The sequence below is a fragment of the Podarcis muralis genome, chromosome 3 (assembly GCF_964188315.1).
Source record: "Podarcis muralis chromosome 3, rPodMur119.hap1.1, whole genome shotgun sequence".
NCBI classification, from domain to species: domain Eukaryota; kingdom Metazoa; phylum Chordata; class Lepidosauria; order Squamata; family Lacertidae; genus Podarcis; species Podarcis muralis.
In genome coordinates this window covers 90,242,716-90,261,235 of record NC_135657.1, presented here as the reverse complement: position 1 = coordinate 90,261,235, position 18,520 = coordinate 90,242,716, and the positions used below count along the sequence as shown (strand labels likewise).

Sequence of the window (18,520 nt, the reverse complement as noted above, 5' to 3'; positions counted from 1 at the left end):
ATTTCTGAGCCCACTTGAACAATGTGCATTATCCCTTTTAAGTTCCTAGCTAGTTGCCCTTTCTGTAGTCTTTAGAATGAAGCTGTTAAAGAGTTAGCTTATCTTTTAATGAAGGCAAGGAACCACCAAGCCAAACTGCACCCATAACGTAGCAGCATATCACATTTATAAGCCATCGAAGGCCTGGCTCCCGTCTCAACACCAGTAACCCAAGTTCTTTAAAAATGAGCCATTTATAACATTTCTCCTTGTAAATAGATTATTTTATCGTCTGTCCTTGAGGGGTTTGAAGCTTCAAATCACCAAGGATTCATATCAGTGCTCTGCTAGAAAAAAGAAAATTATGCTGCCTAAAATTAAGCACAATATTCCAAAGTGCCAGCTAGGGAGCATATCAAAGTGTAGATTAAATGCACCTCAGGCACTTGAAAGCCAGAAAAAGTCTGTCAAACAGCAAAACATCCTTCATCATGACTATTTATTTATTGTTTCCATTAGGTGCTTTGCAAGTCAAAGAAAAATGGCACTGCTGCGCTACTAAACTCGCAGGAATTGGGTATCAAATGTTTATAAAGCTGGCTCCCAGGAACTGAAAATATTTTCACCCTAGTGTGCAGACTTCCAAGATGAAATGGTAGCACTGGGGTATGTGCAATCATTTTTGAGCCCTGAACACACCAGACAAAGCAGTGTCTACTATGATTACCAGTTTATACAGAGATCTTTCTTTTTTAAAAAAACAAAACAAAACCAGGCACCACAATTTTCAAATTCGGTGTTCTGTACCTATGCATGAAATGACATGCACACACGTTTTCCATACACCTCGCAACAGATATGGAATGGACAATTCCTTCCACACACATTTTTTCCTTTGTGTAACCTGGCAAGTGGCTTTGTAAACTACCCAGTTGGGAATCAAAGAAACCCAACTCCAATAGATCTGTTCTTATTCAAACAGCAAATCAAAATGCACCCTGCCTCTCTGAGGATATTTTAGTAAACAAACAAATAATTTAAATAAGTAAATTACTGAGGATGGTAGCTTATGGCTCACAATTTTAATTCAAAACAACAATATCTTGCAGAGGTAATGGCTTGGATCCAAACAACCTTGAGCGTTCGGAGAAAAACATGCCAATTCACTTTAGGTTGTGTCAAAAAGACAAAATGCTTCCACCTCTGTGTGTGACACGAAGATAACAGCAATTGTCCACATACATAAAAGAGGTTTTCCAGTATTAGTACACAAGTCGAGCTGCAGATTTTGAAAAGCTGGGGTGGGGGTGGGGACACCCTGAAACGCTTACGACAAAGTTCCCCCTCTCCCTACTTTTGCTCTTTGCATTGCAGTACTGATATGAAAATTAACTTATGGTGCTCTGCAAAATAAATGCCGGGGTAAACTGAACCGTCATGGCCGAGCATACCCATTTCTCCCTCTACAGCAGGCATGGCCAAACTTGGCCCTCCAGCTGTTTTGGTCAGGGATGATGAGAATTGTAGCCCAAAACATCTGGAGGGCAAAAGGTTGGGAATGCCTGTCCAAAAGCATGAAACAAGAGCTGGAAAACAAACCCAGCTTTGGAGAGACAAGCCATGGTTTGTTTCATCACCTGTGGAATGTGCATAAGCCTGTTAAACAAACCATAGCTTACCCCATCCCTGAACTAAACAGAGCCATGTCCAATGTTGTCAGTACTGTTGGAATCCCATGGTAGCGCAGGAGTTTCTAATATTAAGTAACCCTTCTGACAAAACCACAGCAGTTTGTCTTGGTTAACAGGAAGCTCAGCGTATTCCTACCCACCCGTGACACAAATCAATAGCAATCTGGGGTGGTTGTGGGGGGAGGACAAGCCACAATCAATTGAACAGGATAGGATTCTAGCCACAAAGCTTTAGAATTTCTGTTTACTTGGACAAATATGTAAAACTAAGCAGAAGAATTCTATGTTGTGGTTAATTTCCAGCAAGCCCCTTTCAAACTGTGGTTTCTGAAGCTGGCTTGCTGGATATAGCCTTAACCACAGTTCCTAGATCTGGATGAGATGGTTAACAAAAAGAAAGAAGTCTGAACTCTCCCCAGCCACATGGGAAGAAGAGTGTGAGCCTAAAGCTTGCTGCAGCGCGTCCACATGATGCTAAAAGCATGCTAAACAATGGTTTAGTGTGGCATGAAAATTCAGCACCTGTCTTCCAAAATGCCTAGGTCATTTTCAAGAGAAATATCAGGTGTGTGCAAGTACCTGGACCATTCCATAACATTTGGTTTCAGGCCTTTTTCCAGCCTGCTCTAAGGTTAATGCATTATTTAACTCAACTAAAAATAAAAATTACCTATTTCCTTTCATTTTTTAAATAAAGCAAAGACTTGCAGCTGTCAGCTTTGGCAGCTACTTTCCAAAAAGCCCCGCTATGCAAAACTTTCAAGGCAGGCCCTTTCCGCTTTCAGGGAAAGAGATATACAAAAGCTAATATACAGTCAAATATGGCATTTAAGAAGAAAGACATCTTTTAATTATAGGGCTGAAGCACTGAACACTTAGAACACCAACAGAGTGGGGGAGTAACAAACACACTCAGCTGAACAGAATGGGATTCTGGTCACAGGAATTAGAATTTCATTTCATTTGCATAGACGTGTAAATTTCTATACTGGCCACATTTACCCGTAACCCTAAGCTAAAGCATGGCTAGTGCAAAAACGCTGGATCCCAGAAATGAGATTGTAGCCTCTAACTGGACTTAACAGAACCAAGTCACTGTAAAGATAAAGAGATATGAAAATGTGAAAGAGTGGCTTGCGATATCCATCTCCACTGGATTTCATGCAGATTTAACAAAGGAATCACTATCAGGACTGAGATGAAGGCAGTGGAGGCTGTTCCATTTGGCAAACTAGGGCAATGCCCCACCAAGCTGCTTTGGTTCCGCCAACCCCAGCTGCCCTACTTACAACCTTGGCATGGCCTTGGATATCCCTTGTAGAACCCAGCAGGAGGAGGGTGGGGACAATTCCAGAATTAGCTGGCCCCGCCTGTCATCTGTTCAATATCCTGCCTTCCACCCAATGGGCACCAGCCGCTATTGGACAAAACATGAAATGCTTCCGCCTAAGAGGAAAATCTGATAAAGTTTCACTGAAGACAAACGACCACGTGCATGGATTTCTGCTTTAAAGTAGCGTTCCTTCCTTTTTTTCTTTTTTTACTGCAGCCATAATATGCTCTTCAGCAAAGTTACAGCTGTTAAGGGAGTCGTTTATTTGAATTTCCTGACTTTGGTGATACTAATATGTTGACTATAGCACAGCAATATTGTAGTCTAATGCATTACAAACAAAAACAGGAAATTGCAAGGCTTTGGCTATGTGCATTTATAATGCTGGGGAAGGCCATTATTTTCCAGACGGATTACCTCTTAAATTCAAATGGCAATGATTCTCACAATAAACCAAGACTTCCAACTGTCTAATTTTAAAGGAAAATTGAAAAAAGAATCTCTCCTGTCTACGCAGCTAAACATTATACACCAATTTTGCCAGCAGATAGATAGATAGACAGACAGACAGACAGACAGACAGACAGACAGACAGACACAGATAGACAGACTATCATCTAACAAAACAAAGTTTAAATTCTCATAGCAAAATGTTTCAACTTCCGCCTTCATTAATTGTTCTGATAAAAATTAAGCCGTTTCCATGGTGACAGGTACAGAGCTTTGAGGATAGAGGCTCAAAGTTCTGTATCTACCGCCTCAGAAACAGCACCATTTTTATCATAGCAACTGAAGGCGGAAGCCGAATCATTTTGCTATAATAATTTAAAATTTCTGTTTTGTTAGTCATGGTAATAAATTTATGCTTTCAGTGATCAGCTGCATCCCACCAAGATTGAAAACAAACTTGTCCGAAGTTGATGCTTTCATTATTCTGTCTCCCCGTGTCTGTGTGCGTTTAAAGGAGGGAATGGAAAAGGGAGAAGAGAGAAGAGGGAGGGCGAGATAAAGAGTTTTAGGGGGAAGGAAGGAATATCGCCATTTAGCTAGATAACAAATTCTGCCTTCTGGCAATGCCAAATAGCTCACAAATATGACTATTATCAGGATGAAAGCGAAGAGGGAGAGAAGGTGACAACAGTCTGACAGCCAAGAATATAGCTGGACGAGATGTTGCTGGAAATATAGGCTGACCCTGAACTCACATTAAGAGGAAAATACATTTTCAAAATGTTAGTGCTTCATCCACCGTCGGCCCTTTTTTCCTGTCCTCCCACTCTCACCTTTGTGATTCTGCAGTGCTGCTCTGTATTATCAGGAAGAAACTTGTCCTCTGTCAAACCTCCTCGTAAAACACATTCTTTAAAGATACTTTCGCCAAACTGGCAGAAATTTTGGGCCACAGCTCCCATCAGCCCCAGCCAGCAGTGGTTGGAGGTGATGAGTAGGGCTTGCTAACAGTTTGTGAACCAGTGGACACATTTCAAATTTTGAGAGTGCTAGGGCCACCAGTCACAAAATTGTTGGATATTTTCTCTCTGTGTGTGAGAATCATTTGTTCCAGAAACAGGGAAGAAGTTTCAGGTAGCAGTAGAAGGCTGAGATTGTGTTGTCTATGCAAGGATGTTTTCTGTGGGAACTGTTTTTTGGACATGCACAGTGTGACAGGAAGTACCAATAACGGTTCTGTGAAACTTGTTGTCTCTTGCTTGCGCCTTGCTTTTAGAGAAGCAGAGAGAGAGAGAGTCTTGGACTCTTGTTGGACTCTAAGCATGCCTTTACCATGGCAGCAGTGAATGTCTGTATATATTTGCTACCAATTTGCTTTTATGCCTGTCAAGTAAACTTCTATACTTGACTGAATCTTTATGGTGTCCATGAGTGTCTATTGCCTACTGTGTGTACCTTCAACCCCAAAGATGCTTCCAAGGGAGGAGCTGCGTTGAAATGTGACTCTGCTGAGTATGGATCGTGCACACACGATCAGCAAAAGTGATGTCGGACCCAATCCTTCTAAATCATCCATAGAGGTTGATGGATTGATCCAACAAAAATGGCTGCAATGGCACCTGCAATAATACAAAATGGCTGGCATGGAGGGTGTAGCCTAACATATAATCAGAGAAACAACCACCCCTAACAGCTTTATGATTATCATAGGAAGCCAGCAATGTTCAGCTGGTCCTGACGGCAAAGGTAACACAATATTGATTACACACACATGCTGATGCTGTCTAATAACAACAGTACCAGGAAAAATATACAAGCTGGCCACATCAAACTCGCTCTCATTTCACGTAAATCATTTAGAAGGTACCTGCACACTTTACTCCATGACTTACTTTCTAGAAGGGCTGGAGTAGGATGATATACCACCCGGAAGTCCATATCATGATATCGGTTTCATAGTTTTTGAGCTAGCAATATATCGCATATCATGATGTGTGTGTGCGCTATGCAAAAATCACAATGTGGGGGAAAAAGTGAAGCCAGCCAATGCCTCTACCTATCTCCATCCTTCAATCAATCAATCAATCAATCAATCAATCAATCTCAATTACAGTCCAGAGACCCAACAAATCATTACAAATCAACACACAATTCATACAGCCTACCTCCAGGTTAATCAAGCATTTTGTTTAGAATATAGGGCTCATTTGTTCTTGCAGCCACCGATAAAAATTTTGCCACTGCTAACGTTCTAGCATTTGTCTGGTCTTCCAGTAGGAACCTGACATAGTGAGCCTCTGATTTTCCCGGGAAAGGTACCAGCAAGGGTAGTATCAGTTCAGCCCTGGCCTGCTCATATTTTGCACAATGCAACAAAATATGTAAAAACAAAAAAAATTCCTTCCAGTAGCACCTTAAAGACCAACTAAGTTAGTTCTTGGTATGAGCTTTTGTGTGCATGCACACTTCTTCAGATACCACACAAAAGCTCATACCAAGAACTAACTTAGTTGGTCTTTAAGGTGCTACTGGAAGGAATTTTTTTTGTTTTGACTATGGCAGACCAACACGGCTACCTATCTGTAACTGCAACAAAATATGATTTATGGAATCGATGTCTTGAGCACACGAGCAAACTCTGTCCTGGTAGGGAACTCCTCTCAACCTGCCATCCAACACTGCAGAGGGAAAGACATTTAGTCTGGCTTTGGTGAAAAGCCTTCGGTAGTTTGGTACTGTCAGGTTTTTGATGTAAGATGTTAACTTAAAGACATACCCATATTGAACTCCTACTGCCAGCGGACTACAGACTGTGTGTATCTCCATCCTTATTTCAGACATTGTGATATCGCAGTATATTGTGATGTTTAGCTAGTGATATATCACAATGTTGAAACCCAGATATCGCCCAGCATTAGGCTGGAGACTGACTTTTCGTTTGGTTTTATCCAATGATTCGCAAGCAAAAGGCAGCTTTAAAACCTTCCCAGAGAAATGCCACACAGGTGTGGCTGAAATGAGGAATTGTCTAAATTCAAACGGAGGGTTTTTGTGCTGCAAGGTCCGCAAATTCTCCTCTCCCACTGCAACCCCATAAGAGTAAGACAGCCCACAAAGTTCTGTAGGTCACCCCGATCCTCCAGAGAGATTTTTAAGGTGAAATGCAACAGCTGCGGGTGTTGGGGGAAAGGAAGTGGAAACATGCAGCTGTGCAAGCTGCCTTCTGCTTGGCAATACAGTGGTACCTCAGGTTAAGTACTTAATTTGTTAAAGAGGTCCGTACTTAACCTGAAACTGTTCTTAACCTGAAGCACCACTTTAGCTAATGGGGCCTCTTGCTGCCGCCGCGCTGCCAGAGCACGATTTCTGTTCTCATCCTGAAGCAAAGTTCTTAACCCAAGGTACTATTTCTGAGTTAGCGGAGTCTGTAACCTGAAGTGTATGTAACCTGAAGCATATGTAACCTGAGGTACCACTGTATTGAATATATAGTAGGAGCACTTCACCACTACAGATCAAAGTTTGGGGGTGGCGTCATTAAAAGAAAATGCAGTAAAAGAGAGAACAAAACTGCCACCGAAGTACAAAGCCAAGCGTGTTTTATCTCTGGTGCTACTTTAAAAGCTTCCGAGGAGCAAACCACACATTCATGAGTTAGATTTTGATTAGGTTGTCTAATCGGCTTTTCACTTTTATAGGGAAAAAAGGAAATCACATTATGCGTTTCGCAAGAGTGACAAAGCCGGATGTAGCGCTGTAATCTTATTTCTCTATCCACTACGCAGCACACCAGTGCTCTCACATGTGACAATCCTGTCTGCAAGATCTAAAAATACGCTGTTAAAAAGTCCCATAAACTTACTTTAAAAGACTCCAACACAATAGAAGGAAGAAGCTATCATGGCCTGAATTAGGTAATATAAAATCTAATAAAAATCCTATAATTTAGACTAGCAAATGCCATTTTCCCCAGAAGGTTAATAATCCTTTAAAGTGTGTTACCTTTTAAAGACTTCACATTCTTTTGAGGAACTGAGCAAGGAAGTGAGTAGGGGAATAAAGGTTTGGAAGTCAGGGTTTTATTTTGAGCTATCAAATGCAATAGAATTATAACACATTCTATCTACACCAGATATATCATTATGAGTGCATTCCTCTGGTTTAAGAGAGACAGACTGCTTAAGACAGTGTCTAAACTTAGAGCCAATCTAAAAAAATCATTTTTGTCTTTTTCATTCATTCTGAGTTTTGCTCTCAGTTACAAAAATGTGAACTGTTGTTTTTAAGGAACTTCCCGAACTAGTTTGTTAAGGCCTATTTAGAGACTCTATGGCCCCAAACAAAAAAATATCAAAATTTTCAAGGGAGCAATGGGAGGAAACTAGTGGGATTTCATAAAATAAAATAAAAAGAGGGGACATATACTTGGCAAAGAACACAGATTAAACTGTGAAAGCAGTTTTGGCTCAGCTCCTTTGTGAACAGTAGAGATGGTTGGATTTGTGCCAATTCTGGACATGTTCATTCGTAAGTCCACACGGGGTGAACTAGGTCCATTCACATTAAAATGCAGAAGAAATGAAGTCTTCCTCCATCCTTGCTCCCTGGTACTCTCACCTAGAGCTGTGCTCATTACTTTATTTTAACGTTACAAGATAGCCAAGAATTTCTCCCCTTTTTTTGCTTGAAGCAGCAGCAGTAGCCGCAGGCCATTCAAAGTAGTGGACTACTCTCTTCTCCAACCTATCCTCTTTCACTCCTGACCAATAGGATCTCATTGCCATTAAGCCCTGAACTGAAACCGCCCTGAGACCTCCGGGTATAGGGAGGTATAAAAACACAATTTTTAAAAAAATTGGGATGGGATGGGGTGGTGAGGTCCCCCTATTCCAAACACCAATCATATCACTGCCAAGAACAACTCGTATCACACCATGTACCTCCTTCCCCCATGGGAAGACTTAAGAATACTCACTTTCCCAAATGCTTATAGGCTTTGCTCAACACAAGATTTTTGCCCTCCATTACAGCAAGTAGAGTGGGGTGACGTTCCCACCTTGGCTTAGCTGAACTCTTATTTACACTGCTGGTAAACAGTAATGCTTTGTTTGCGGGGGGGGGGGGGGGTTGTACAAAAAAAATTACACAAATCAAGATTAGGACTGAGCAGTTATCACCATTCTCAAGTGGTTCCCAAACCCATAAGAACTTCCTGGGCTCCTTTTGGAGGAAGGATGGGACAAAATACACAGCTGCCTCTTTCTCAGTGAGAAGAGTACATTTATTTTTCATACAAAAGGTCTTGGGTTCCAGGTAGGGTCAGGAACTGTCCTGTCTGAGAACCTTAAAACCCACCTCCACTCAATGTAGATTAAGAATGGAGAACCTGTGGTCTTCTATATGTTGACGACCTCCAGCTTCCATTACATCCAGCCAACATGGCCCATGATCGGAGATTATGGGAGTTGTGGTACAACAACATCTGGGAGGCCACACGTTATCTATCCCCAATATTGCCAATACTAAGCTAGGTGTACTAAGGCATGGGTAGGCAAACTAAGGCCCGGGGGTCAGATCCAGCCCAATCGCCTTCTCTACCCGGCCCATGGACGGTCTGGGAATCAGCGTGCTTTTACATGAGTAGAATGTGTCCTTTTATTTGAAATGCATCTCTGGGTTATTTGTGGGGCACAGGAATTCGTTCATTTTTATTTATTTTTTTCAAAATATAGTCCGGGCCCCCACAAGGTCTGAGGGACAGTGGACCGGCCCCCTGCTGGAAAAGTTTGCTGACCCCTGGACTAAGGGCTTGACTCAGTATCAAGCAGTTTCCTATGTTCCTATACCATAGCCAATGGGGTGTCCTCTAGGTGTTGTTGGACTACAAAGCCTATCGTCTCTGACCTTTCACCATACTGGCTGGGGATGACAGGAGTTGCAGATGAACAGCAACTGCAGGGCAGCACCACAACAGCTATCTCAGTCCGATAGATGATAGATAGATGATAGATAGATAGATAGATAGATAGATAGATAGATAGATAGATAGATGATAGATACATAGATAGATGATAGAGATATAGGTACATAAATATATAGATACACACACATACACACACAGATATACATACGCGTAACTAAAGATGTATGGGATGCATGAAGTGCTCTCAAACCTTTAAAAAAACACAGAGCAGCCCCTTGTATAGAACCATAAACACACTTAAGAGTCCCATGGTGTTTTCGGCTGCGTCTCCTGCCTTTTAATTTAGGTTCCAGGAAATCTACCCAACATGTCATTTGCTTTCAGTGGAACACATTGTACTAGTAAAATAATTAGGCACCACCAGGTGTTGAATTTGGGACGACTGAACCAGGTCACATTGAGAGGTGACCCTTCTCATTAGAGATATCTCCCATAGCTACTGTTGTGTAGTCTGATAGTGCATTATGCTTTCGTGTCAGACACCGCAAGCATATTAGTTCTTCGCACTAATCTACAATTAGGAGTGGTCCGTGCAATAACAAGCCTTCTTTCAACCAAACTGTGCTAATGCAACCATAATCCCTTTTTTTAAAAAAAGAAAGGAAGGAAGGAAGTGGGAAGGGAATCACTTCGTGGAATCTGCGAGTATCACATTAGTGTTGCACCTCCAGATCATGATGGATACCAAACTGTGACAGGTGGAACAAATAAGGCCAATCAGTGCATTATTCCACCAAAAGAACCCCAAAAGCAGACAAAAACTACCATCTCATAAGTCTATTGAGGAAGGGCTGTAACCTAGCAGTTGAGCACATGCTCTGCAAGCAGCAAATCCCGGTTCCTGGCATCTCCAGAAAAGTTTCAGAAAACCCTTGAGCCCCTCTGCCAGTCTAGTCAATGCCAAATGAGATGGGCTAATGGCCTGATTTGGTCTGAATCAGACTCCTACAGCCCATTTGTCTGGTTCAGACACATACAGTGGTACCTTGGTTTAAGAACAGCTTAGTTTATGAACAACTTGGATTAAGAACCCAGAAGTAGGTGTTTTGGTTTGTGAACTTTGCCTTGGAAGCAGAAAATGTTCCTCTTCCTGTTGAGTGTGTTCCATTTGTAAATTGAGTCCCCCGCTGCTATGGGAAAGCAGGCCTTGGTTTAAGAACACACTTCCGGAATGGATTAAGTTTGTAAACCAAGGTACCACTGTAATTGGAAGGCAACAGGCTGTGCATGGTGAAGTAGGGGGCCATGCCTTGTTCCCTCAAGGAAGAAGGAGAAGAATGAACAAGTCATTTGGGTGGCGCTGCTACATCACACACTTCCATAAGAAAGGGGAGAACACCATGCCTGCTCCTTCAGCCACTCGCCAGCATAGTAGCTGAAGCAGGCCACTTTCATGAGAACATGTAGTTCTTCACACGGTGCATAATTAATTTATGCAATTCTCTTCCACAAGATATAGCTTGGAGGTGTAGAAGTACATTATGGCTACTAGTCAGAATGGCTGCAGAGAAGCCCAAGGTGCAAAGCCACAATATGACTCTTCTTGTGGCCAGTTGCTTGAAAGCAGCAAGGAATATGGCTGTTGGTTTCGTGCCCAGGCCTTCCTGGAAGCATGTGGTTCGCTACTTTGGGATGCTGGCATAGATGGACCTCTGATGCGATCCAGAAAGGCTCTTCTTTTAATAACTGAATGCAGAGCTGGAAATGTTTCTGAAGGTTCTACTTCAGCAACTCAGCATGGCTAAACAAGGAAGTCCCTTTTCAGTTTAGAAATCTGCTTTCTTGATAAACTGCAACAATGGTGTAGCAGAAACTTCAGAGACCTGGGCTGTTCCTTCACAAACCCCCTCCTTAAATTTCTAGACCACCTGCCCAACAGTCCTAGGCCACCTGTACGTTTTCATCCTTCACAGAACTCCCAATGAACCATCAAAGAATTTTCACCTTCCATTTAAAGAAGGCAGAAACTCTTGTGGGGAAAATGATCTCAGAAAAAGGAACATTTCTAAATTGTTGCTATAATATGGTTTGAAACACAGAAATAACTCTAAATAATTAGTTTGGATGGGGGAAGGATTGCTTGTTGCCATAACAGTCTTGCCTCTGGTGGGATCTTTGCCAATATCAAGCCAACTTTAATTAGAGACGCACTCAAAGAGCTCTTGCCTTCCTTGGCTCCGTTTCAACCAATTCAAGCATGTTAAGCCTGCTCAACACTTCAAATCCTTCAGCGTAATGCATGAAATGCTTTCACAGCACTGGATAACCTTTAAGGGCATAGCCATCCCTTGACTGGCAGGTGTTTTAATCCATCCTAGCGTGGCTGACTCTTGAATCAGCTACTGCAGCTATTATGAAAACCTCTGCCTGGTGATTTCCACTTATCAAACCTATGTTTGCCTGCGTTTTTCACCTAGTCAGTTGACAACCCTTACTCACTTTCCCTGGGATTGACCCACTGACCCCCCAAAAAATGCAAATTAAAGACAGGTGCTTATGTAACACATAATTTAGGGCTTGTTTTGATAAAAGGCCCTCATCTTAGAAGACAAGCTTCCTAGTCTATGCTCTGTCACACTCATGGGGGAACCATCTGAGGATGAGGAGTGGAAAAGGAAAGGGCAGTGTTTTTCTTTCGCATCCCTGAACGGCACCCACCTTCTGACAGGTGACTGCTGTTTCTCATTATGCCCTGGCCATAAATACTTCCAGGTCAGACCTTTGCCTGAGCTACAGCCAGACACTGACCTTTTTGTGTAGCTCCAAACAGGAGACTTCAACCTTCCTGGGACGATCAGTGCATTTGCAAACTGGATCAATCACTGTGGGCACCACACATAGCACAAAAAAGGCCTTTGTAGACTCATAGGTGGCTGTGGCACAAAGCAGAAAGTACTATAATTCAGCTTCAATACAAAAGCTGCCAAGGTTGGAAGGGTGTTTTTTTTATCTAAAAGATGCAAAACTACAAGAGGACTTCACATTTGCCTCATAACCATTTTTAAAAGGATAAGAATATCACATTTAGTGATAAGGCAGAAATCTTTGCAATCTATTCAGTTCTGATTCTCACACTTCCAGCAATGTGTGTCAAGTTCACTTCTGTTAACTAATATGTCCAACAGGAAACAGCTTCAGATAAAAAGATAGGGTAATTATAGATCATTTCATGGAAAGAATTCTGTAAATTCTTGAAGGTGCAATCCTACATCAAGTTACCTGGGAGTAAGCCCCAATGAACCCAACAGTGGCTGAACTTATGAATACACAATAAACTTAACTTCTGAGGATAGTATTTTGCTATAAATATTGCAATGGAGTATTTCAGACTGTAGTTCAAAAGGCAGATTTGCCAAGAGATTTATTATTTTATTTTATTGCTAAGTCAACAAGGTCTACCAGACAGCATTGGCAAGTGCCAAAGTCACAGCATTTCATAAGAATACATCATCACCGAACAAACAGGAAACAGAAATTCTCAGGAGACAAACGAAATCTGAACCTATGCACTTCAAAGATACACATGGAAGACAGATCTAAAATATACAATGTGTGGGTAATGCAGAAAGGGGATATGGCACAAACTACCATTCAAATGCTCACTGGAAGAACAGATCCTGAAGCTTAGGCTTCAATATTTTGGCCACCTCATGAGAAGAGAAGACTCCCTGGAAAAGACCCTGATGTTGGGAAAGATGGAGGGCACAAGGAGAAGGGGACGACAGAGGACGAGATGGCTGGACAGTGTTCTCGAAGCTACCAGCATGAATTTGACCAAGCTGCAGGAGGCAGTGGAAGACAGGAGTACCTGGCATGCTCTGGTCCATGGGGTCACAAAGAGTCGGACACGACTAAATGACTAAACAACAACAACCACCATTCAAATGCATTTCAGCCTTCACACAAGGGAATGGGTAAAATGTAGCTCATCAATGGCCTTTGCAAGCATTAAAGCTTCACAGGATTAACAAACTCTTTATTACTTAAGTGCTGGAAAGGTTGCAAGAAACAGGGTTGACAGGCTACTATATATCTGCTGGACAGCTGAATGATATTAGGAACTAATTTTTGAAAGTGCCATCAAAAGCAATCCTGCCTTAAATACTCCAAAACTAAGTTTATATCATATTTTTAAGGGCAACCTATCCTGCATTCCCACAGAAATCTTGTAAGCGCTCACCATGCTAGCTGCAGAGCCACAATATGGCAGACATCAGTCAATGGTGTCAAAGGCAGTGGAAGTTTTAACAGACAAGCTTACAGAATGAAATTGACTAGGCAAATGAGGGCAGATAATTTCACTGAAAACTGGTATCCATTCTAAGCTTATGTCATGAAGTAGCCAAGGTTACTATTTAATGAGGATATGAACCCAACATTAAACAACAATTTCATGTCCTGGCTAATGCACAATGTATCTGTTAGCTGCTATTAAGGTGTGGGGAGGGGAAAATACAGTGGTACCTCGGGTTAAGTACTTAATTTGTTCCGGAGGTCGGTTCTTTACCTGAAACTGTTCTTAACCTGAAGCACCACTTTAGCTAATGGGGCCTCCTGCTGCCGCCGCAGCACAATTTCTGTTCTCATCCTGAAGCAAAGTTCTTAACCCGAGGTAATATTTCTGGGTTAGCGGAGTCTGTAACCTGAAGCGTATGTAGTAACCTGAAGTGCATGTAACCCAAGGTACCACTGTATGTTCTTAAGAGAAGAAGGGGTTGAGGGAAGGAGCATGAAGTCTTGAGACTGCTGTCCAATTCCGGGAGATAGCAACAAACAGAGCATGTCTGGCTGAAAATATATTCATTGGGTTTCCCTCTCTCTTCTCAGCTGCATATGCAGCTTTTAGTATAACTTTTAAAATAAGGAATACTAATTGTTGTTTTCAATATTAAATAAATAAAGGTGCAGCTTCGCATTGATATTCAGCACGTATGCACTTACCAAGCTTCAGGTAACAAAAAGGAATATTCATGTGGAGAGGTGGTCTCTGGAAAATTAGAGAGAATTGCCAGCCGATGCGGAAGGAGGTCTGACCCATGGTATGTGAACAAAATCTCCAGGGCTCTTACATTGCTTTCCTGCACCAATAATTCAGTTTTAGTATTCATGAGACAGCTTATGGACCAGTCTGTTTAAGAAGTATACACACACACACACACACACACACACACACACACCTCAAATTATGGGAGATGGCATAATTCTCATATAAAAAACCCACAGGCCAGAGTATTAGCTATGCATTCCCTTCTGCCCTGATCATTTTCTTGTGCTGTTCAGAAACTAAACATATTTCATGAATGCTCTGAAAGAAAAAATGCCATTGGTTGTTTTATTGGACTAAGGACACAGCTACCATATAGTGGCTGAGGACAGGAAATTTACCAATGTCGAAGGAGGAAGCATTGCTTTTTGGGGGAGGGGGGATTACAGGAGAAGACAGCAACCAAGTGGACTGAGTGGGAAATCTAGGACAGATGAAAAGAAAACAAACAGCTGGGACAGGGGCAGCCAGACTGCCAGAATGAGAGGAAAGCAGGAGTAGGGTAAATACAAAAGGGACTCTTAATTTTTTTTACTCCCAAAGGCAAGAAGAGACGACTGGATAAATGAAGGTAAAGTAGGAGATGGAAGAAAACACCAATGACGCGCTCGAAGAAAAAACAGAGCAGCTACACCAGAGGTATCCATCCTGGATAAGGACAGGAAATGGACTGCGGCCAATGGCAATGAAGCTACTATTTCAGTTTTGGTGAATTCCCTTTCTTCAGCCACTAGATGACAGATGTCTCCCACTTGGTTCCCTCGCTGCAAGAAGCCAAGTTACAGGGAACCAGGCAGAGGGCCTTCTCGGTAGTGACACCCGCCCTGTGGAACGCCCTCCCACCAGATGTCAAAGAGAAGAACAACTGCCAGACTTTTAGAAGACATCTGAAGGCAGCCCTGTTTAGGGAAGCTTTTAATGTTTAATAGACCACTGTATTTTAATATTCTGTTGGAAGCCGCCCAGAGTGTCTGGGGAAACCCAGCCAGATGGGCAGGGTATAAATAATTAAATTATTATAATAATATTGCTATTGTTATTTTATTTGATGGCCTTTCATCCAAGGAATATATCCATTACTCAAAGGTGGGCAGGGGGACTAATCCCAATCCCTGCTCCAAAGTGTTGTGTTCCAAGTCAGTCCTACTGCATCAGTTGATGCCACTGGGCCAACAACTGGACACAATAACTATGCCAGTCCCTTGCTAGCGTAACCTGAGCAGGCTTTTTCCGTCCCCCACCCACAGCAACAGAGGTGGATGTAGCTCCACTTGGCACCCAGCTAGGACTGGATTGCTTTGCCCATTGCCGAAAGGGTCTCATATATTACCACTGGCAATAAGTATGGGTGCAAATGGCCTCACTGACAACTTTCCCATGTTTCTTCAGACATGACATCTGTCGCCTGGGATAAAACCGTGGGGAAAGTAACCTAGAGAGGCCCTATTATTCCCTCTTATCAGAGATAAACTACAAAAAGCATTACCTCTATTAATTACGGTCTGTCCTAAATGCAACCCATTTTTTTCTGACAGACACGCATTGTACAAATAGAAAGGCAAGTCACATCTCAAAATTTTGCTGTGAAATAATTTATACCCGAGCATATGTTCTTGCAGAAAGAACAATATTCTGATTCCGGAACTTCTTGAAGAACTCTGCGTCATATCTCTGTTCGGCAACGTGTGGCCCACCAAGAATTTCCTGAAGGAAAAATCATCGGAAACATTTTACAAGGCTGATTAGTTCCTCAACAGAACATGACACAGTGAACTTCCTGAAACTTTGTTGGCACGTGTGGTCCTCTGGAAAGCGAGAAAGATTTACTAGAAATGGGAGGGGAACACTGGGCTTGGGTTGGAGGAGAGCTCCTGGCTCCCATTATACATGCCCCTGCCTTCTGCTGGTTATCTGTAATTTTAACAACCCAAAGGTCGACTGTCCTGCTGCACTCTTACACTCTTAAGCAATGATGCAGTGGTCTGAGCAACTGGGTGCACCACAGACTGGTAAGTTGGTTGCATATTTTCACTACAGCTCTCACACACATGCAATGCGCTAAAAACAGAAGGACAGGTTTTAAATACCGGGGCCTTAAGTATAGTTTGCTAGGAGAAAGAAGACAGGATGGGGAGGAGAGAGAGAAAGAGAGACAGAATGTGCTGCAATGCAAATTATGCAACATAACGTATGAGAAGAATATGTTGGAGTGCAATAATGGTGTTGCCTGCCTCGTTATTTAGAACCACCGAAAATCAGAGCTGAAAACATGAAAGCTAAACTATCAGAGTAAAAGGTCCTGAGGGCGCTATATAGTGAGTTGCAGATAACAAATGCAATCCACAATTTTCCAAACCTCGTATGTTGCTAGCCGATCCAAATACGTTAGCAGTTTCAATCTGCTCCGGCAAAGTTCTTTCTGTTCCAATGTTAACCTGTTTTAAAAGGGGGAGGAGAGAGAGAAAGGCAATATATAAAGAAATACAGAATCGGCAGCACTGAGTATTTGGGGTTGGTTTTTTTTTGGGGGGGGGCGGGGGAGGTGTACGATTTTATACAAGCAAGCCCCTACTTGTAAAAAAAAAACTTGATCATTTACTGTGGCAGCACCTACAATTTGAAACTCCCTGCCTTTTGCTATCGAGCAGGTACTTCCACTGTACTCTTTTTGGTGCCTGGTAAAAACATAATTGTTTGGCCAAATTTGTGAATTTTAATTTTAACTTTTCGTATCCTTTGATGCATTGCACATTTTTCCTGATCTTACTGTTTCATCTCTTTGTAAATTGCTTTGAGGCTTTTCACCATCAAGCGATGGATAAATTTTATGATGAATGAATGTATATACAATGCAATCAGATTCAATTGGTTCAGAGATGCCCTCAAAGGCATAAGCAGGAATGCACACAGAGTTGTGTATTCATATGTCAGTATCGTCTGTCTGCACTGCCATGACTTGCCAATGGATGTGAATTCAGACACTCATCTGAATCCAGAGCAACCAGCTGCAATGAAGGCTGGATCAGGCCCTTTGCCTGCATGCAATGAGAGCTGCATAGTGGAATCCTTCTCCATTTTTTAAATCTGAATGGGAAATTCAGAAAGATGAGCTATTTTCAAAATACACTGCCAATTAAAAATGTATAGCTTGATCCAATTAGAAGTGAAATGTATTTTAAAATGTCCTCTCTTTGGGAGGGATTTTTGCATATATTTCTAGCAATATAGCAAGAGGACACCCAGCCTGACATTTACTTGGAGAAGTTTACTGATTGAAGAAGTTCTTGACGCTTCATGGCTTCTCGCTCCTTCCTACTCTCTGCTTCTTCCTCAGGAGTTAAAAACTCTTCAAAAAGCAGTTCATCAATGTCCACATCACCTGGCAAGATAAACCTAGGAACGAAAATCAATGAATGGGGAACTGGTTATTTGATCAAGAAAAGTTTGGGGTTTTTTAAAGAGCTTTCTATCTTCTAGATTACAATTGATTTTTTTATATATTAAAAAATATATATCCTGAAATAGCACCCAACTAAAAAAAGGACAGCTCTCACAAGTCAAAATGTACAGGTCTTTTCATCCCTTCAAAACAAGCAGGCAAAAGGAAACATCTACAAATATGAAACATCCCCCCCAAAAAGTATGAAAGGAAAAAAGAATTTGTGGCGTTTGTGAATGGGAACTTAGCTATGACAGTCAGGCCTGCACCCTTAGCGATTCTGTTCCCAATCTTATCAGATCTAAGAAGATTTAGAGATACTGGAGGGGCTTGTGTATGCACCGTAAAATAACTAGTATGACCTTCTCTCATCAGTAGGACTTGACCTGTGGCACAATGATCAAGAGTAGCCATATTTAGTTTAAAAGCTCCATGAACTCCCTGTGACATTTACTTAGGTTCCAAAGAGAGTGTCCCTATAGAATTTTTCACACTTAGAATGGTACTTCTGGGAGGGGGGTGGAATTGCTTTGCATTCATCCAACTCTTCCCCCAACCTATCAATTTACTAATTTGGAAGTTTACAGGTTTGTAAAGAGAC

The 18,520-nt window shown here is 41.9% G+C and overlaps 1 protein-coding gene across 2 annotated transcripts in view; it reads right to left on the bottom strand.

Annotated features, from left to right (window-relative positions):
• Positions 1–18,520, bottom strand: part of NBAS (NBAS subunit of NRZ tethering complex) — a 191,182-nt gene that overhangs the window by 131,452 nt on the left and 41,210 nt on the right. For both annotated transcript variants that reach the window (XM_028722567.2, XM_028722568.2), the window contains exons 18-21: positions 17,736–17,873; positions 16,837–16,915; positions 16,080–16,184; positions 14,378–14,514 (exon numbers count right to left, since the gene is read on the bottom strand). In XM_028722567.2, coding sequence (XP_028578400.2) covers positions 14,378–14,514; positions 16,080–16,184; positions 16,837–16,915; positions 17,736–17,873 — 459 coding nt within the window. The remainder of the gene's footprint in view (positions 1–14,377; positions 14,515–16,079; positions 16,185–16,836; positions 16,916–17,735; positions 17,874–18,520) is intronic.